The sequence below is a fragment of the Petromyzon marinus genome, unplaced genomic scaffold (assembly GCF_048934315.1).
Source record: "Petromyzon marinus isolate PM22_M1 ecotype Great Lakes invasive population unplaced genomic scaffold, UKy_Petmar_22M1.pri1.0 PM_G_Scaffold_6, whole genome shotgun sequence".
Taxonomy (NCBI): Eukaryota; Metazoa; Chordata; class Hyperoartia; order Petromyzontiformes; family Petromyzontidae; genus Petromyzon; species Petromyzon marinus.
This window is the reverse complement of record NW_027423013.1, coordinates 6,621,295-6,625,608: the sequence shown is the minus strand read 5'-3', so window position 1 is coordinate 6,625,608 and position 4,314 is coordinate 6,621,295. Positions and strand designations below refer to the sequence as shown.

At 51.9% G+C, this 4,314-nt stretch overlaps 1 protein-coding gene across 2 annotated transcripts; it reads left to right on the top strand.

Moving 5' to 3' along the window:
* The first annotated feature begins 465 nt into the window (after nt 1-465).
* LOC142918286 (beta-1,4-galactosyltransferase galt-1-like) lies at nt 466-4,090 on the top strand. 2 transcript variants are annotated; one of them, XM_076062427.1, is made up of 2 exons: nt 466-985; nt 2,327-4,090. In XM_076062427.1, the coding sequence occupies exon 2, from the start codon at nt 2,328-2,330 to the stop codon at nt 3,705-3,707; it is 1,380 nt and encodes a 459-aa protein (XP_075918542.1). In that variant the 5' UTR covers nt 466-985; nt 2,327; the 3' UTR covers nt 3,708-4,090. The 2 variants fall into 2 exon arrangements, with proteins under 2 accessions (XP_075918542.1, XP_075918541.1); XM_076062426.1 differs by having other exon boundaries at nt 2,244-4,090.
* Nucleotides 4,091-4,314: the final 224 nt, after the last annotated feature.

Below are 4,314 nucleotides of genomic sequence, written 5' to 3'. Positions count from 1 at the left end.
TTACCCCTGCCTTGAATGTCACACGTGCACGTACAACAAATGACTCTGGCTCAGATCAAGAACCGCGTTCCACTCCCATCAACCACAGCTCCCATCAGAGTGCTGTTTGTGCCTGGCCGCCTCGCGCGTTGGGCCTCTACTCAGCAACTGTTTGCACGCAAAATGTACAGGCAGAAACCATCGCTTTTATGATTTTATTATTTTTAATGTTCAATTTATTATTTTTATTTGAAAATGTTATTTTATTATTTTTATTTTCTATCTTCCTGACTTTACCGCAAAGAACCAAGAATATTGTAATACATTTACACTGTCAACTTTAGCTGTACATTGTGAATACGAAGTGTATATGGTATATTTATGTTTTATATAACGTAACACAATCAGCCATAGATCGGCGGGGTCGTGGTTCAAGCGCGGGGTCAGAGGTCGGCAGGAAGCGCGCGGCGGGGTCAGAGGTCAGCAGGAAGCGCGCGGTGGGGGCAGAGGTTAGCAGGAAGCACGTGGTGCTGGCGGCAACGCGGCCCAGTTCAGTTCCATGTATTTGGTATAACCCTGTGAGCCATTCAGCTCTTGAATCGGGTGCGGCCCTTCCCTCTGCTGCTGCCCTCTGCTGCTGCTGCCCTCTGCTGCTGCTGCCCTCTGCTGCTGCTGCCCTCTGCTGCTGCTGCCCTCTGCTGCTGCTACTGCTGCCCTCTGCTGCTGCTGCCCTCTGTGCTGCTGCCCTCTGTTGCTACTGCTGCCCTCTGCTACTGCTGCCCTCTGCTGCTGCTGCCCTCTGTGCTGCTGCTGCTGCCCTCTGCTGCTGCTGCCCTCTGCTGCTGCCCTCTGCCGCTGCTACTGCTGCTGCTGCCCTCTGTGCTGCTGCTGCCGCCGGTGCCCGCGGGCTGCATTGAGCTTCGCGTGCGAGCCGAAGGGCGACGCGAAGCGGCGCTTCTACGGAGAGGAACAGCAGCAGGAGGAGCACAGCGCCCTCGACTGGCAGGTGCGGTGGTGGCGGCCTGGGGTCGTGTTAGTGCTGGCTATGGTGGTGGTAGTTGTGGTTGCTATGGTGGTGGTTGTGGTGGTGGCTGTGGTGGTGGTAGTGGTTGTGGTGGCTATGGTGGTGGTTGTGGTGGCTATGGTGATGGTTGTGGTGGTGGTGGCTATGGTGGTGGTTGTGGTGGTGGTTGTAGTGGTTGTGGTGGTGGTAGTGGTAGTGGTGGTTGTAGTGGTTGTGGTGGCTATGGTGGTGGTTGTGGTGGCTATGGTGATGGTTGTGGTGGTTGTGGTGGTGGTTGTGGTGGTGGTGGTTGTGGCTCTGGTGGTGGTGGTGGTGGTTGTGGTGGCTGTGGTGGTGGCTATGGTGGTGGTTGTGGTGGTGGTGGTTGTGGTGGTTGTGGTGGTGGTGGTTGTGGTGGTGGTTGTAGTGGTGGTGGTTGTGGCTCTGGTTGTGGTGGCTGTGGTGGTGGTGGTTGTGGTGGTGGTTGTGGTGGTGGCTGCGGTGGTGGCTTTGGTGGTGGCTGTGGTGGTGGCTGTGGTGGTGGTGGCTGTGGTGGCTGTGGTGGTGGCTGTGGTGGTGGTTGTGGTGGTGGCTGTGGTGGTGGTGGTTGTGGTTCTGTGGTGGTGGTGGCTCTGGTTGTGGTGGTGGTGGTGGCTGTGGTAGTGGTGGTGGTTGCGGCTCTGGTTGTGGTGGTGGCTGTGTAATTGGTTGACAATATTTTGTATTTCTCTCAATTTCAATAGATTTTATAATTAGTATTGGCCAGTATTAAGACTAAAATAACACCAAAGAAATATGTTGACGTTTGCGTAAAACGAATTATTATTGGCCACGACTATTTAGATCATCTGTTGAAATTGAGAGAAATAAAAAACAATTTCACCGTTCTGACAGCTGCAGGCTCGGTGCTGCTGGGAGCGTATTGTTTAGTAATACATTTAACGCATGCTTATATCCAGGTTATCGTATGGTTACTCTTTGGTTCTTTCGGTAAAGTCACGTATGTAAAAATAAAATAAAACAAAAATAAAAACAACTAAATTAAATCATGACGTTTCGGGCGCAACACAAGCGTCAAATATTGCATTCACTTGCAGAGAGTTGTACCTGTACATATCCGCCCTGAAGCCAATACAGTCTTTTGATTTTGGAGAGCTTTTGTTTTTCTGTGAGGTTTACCTGAAATGGAATTGTGTAAAGTGTTGTGCATTTTTAACGCGAAGCTCTCTGTGTGTGTGTTTTTACGTAAATGTAATCACAGGCCGAGCGATATCAGACTTTTCGTCCCGAGACGGCGGTCTAGAGATTTGATCCAGACGTCTTGTCTCCTTGCACGCCTCGAAGGATGATGAAGCTACGCCTCCCGGTCCTGTTCCTCTCGCTGCTGCTGCTCAGCGTCTCATTGCTGCTGAGCGTCTGGTACATGTACAGCTGGAAGGGCTTCCTCGTTCGCGACCTCGACGCACTCGGCAACTCGTCCGTCTTCAGGCCAAAGCCGGGGTCTGCTTCCGATAAGATCAACCACGTGACGCTGTGCGGGCAACGGGGAGCGCTGCAGAACACGTCGATGATGCGCGTGCGCGACACCAAGATATTCTTGGTGTCGGCGTACCACGACCAGCGCGAGGCCGGTCAGAGCACACGCATCATCGGCATCGCCAACCGGTATGAGCCGGACGTGCTCTCCTGCCACTTCTGCTGCCGAGGGCACTCGGAGATCCTGACGGTCACCGCCAGCGCCTACGTCCACTCGAATCACTTTGACTTCCCGTACGGCACGGCCGACTTCCTGTGCACGGAGCCGCTGGACTGCGAGCCGGGACACGTGTCCGTCCAGCGCATGCGCACAATACCGGACGAGGAGGAGGCCGAGTGGGTCTTCATGCCCGTGCGAAATCGGCTCTACATGCCCCCCACCTTCACACAGGAATTCAGCGTCTGCATCTCCACGCTCTTCGGGAACTACGGCAACGTCCTGCAGTTCGTGCAGGCGATCGAAATGTACCGCATCTTGGGTGCGGGCCGCGTGACGGTATACAACACAAGCTGCAGCTCTGAGCTGAACAAAGTGCTCCTCTACTACATCAAGACCGGCCTCGTCGAGGTCGTTCAGTGGCCCATCACGGACTACGTGCGGGTGTCCAGAGGGTGGCACTACCCCGAGCACCCAGGCGAGCTGCACTACTATGGCCAGATAGCGGCGCTGAACGACTGCGTGTATCGGCACATGTACAGCACGCGCTACCTGGTCCTCACGGACATCGACGAAGTCATCATCCCTTTGAAGCACACAAACTGGAAGGACCTCATGCGGTACTTGAACGACAAGTACGGCGCCGACATTTACACATTCGAAAACCACGTGTTTCCCTACACGGTATCGGAAGAGTTTGGGTCGAAGTTCCAGGCTTGGAACGCCATCCCGGGCGTCAACATCATGCGCCACATTAGACGGGAGCCAAACCTGCCGGAGGTCTTCAACCCGACCAAGATGATCCTGAACCCACGCGCGGTGCTGCAGACGTCGGTGCACAGTACGCTCAACGCGCTGGGCATCTCGCAGACGGTGCCCGGAGACATCGCGATCATGCACCACTACCGATCGCCCGAGCAGCCCGACCTGCCGCTCGACTCGCTGGCCGTGGACCTCACGCTGTGGAGATACAATGCCACTCTGATCATAAATGTCAACAAGGTCCTCAACAGGGTCTTCTGGAATGAGTAGGCACAACGGGCGGCGGTGGCGGCGGTGGCATTGATTGTCATCTTGCGTTTTTTGCGGTCTTGCAATTTGAGTTAAACACCGGTGTTTGTGAGTTTTCCGTTTGCGAATGTGGTCAATGTATGGGACATTTATTTGCTAATCTTATGATTGCGTTTACAGTTAAAATTTGTTATCTTAAATTTTTTCTGCATTTTAATCCACCAGGGCACAATAGGGTTTGTATTGGTATGTCTTATGGAAGCTAGGGAAGTTAACATTGGTTTATTTTAAACCAATCCTAATTATTTCTATTGCTTTTGGGAGTACCACTCGAAATGTTTTCAGGTTAAAACATTTAAAATGTGGCACAAATTTATTTAAATAAATGTTCAGTGTGCATGTTCTACCAGTCTCTAATGAGCTTATTGTTTTCATGACTCATGTCCACGGAGGATAGTCAAATCCCAGAGTGTCAGGATTTTAAAAAGTAAATCCTGTGGTGATAAAAAAAATGCACATACGATATTAAACTTTGAATTTGAGTGATAATTTGAGTGTTTTGGGCCAAATGAGCTAGTAAAGACTCACATTAAACATTACAATAGATTCAGTAGGAATATATTTATAC

What these genes read in the sequence shown, in the direction of transcription:
- LOC142918286 (XM_076062427.1), top strand. Translation starts at nt 2,328, where the DNA reads ATGATGAAGCTACGCCTCCCGGTCCTGTTCCTCTCGCTGCTGCTGCTC.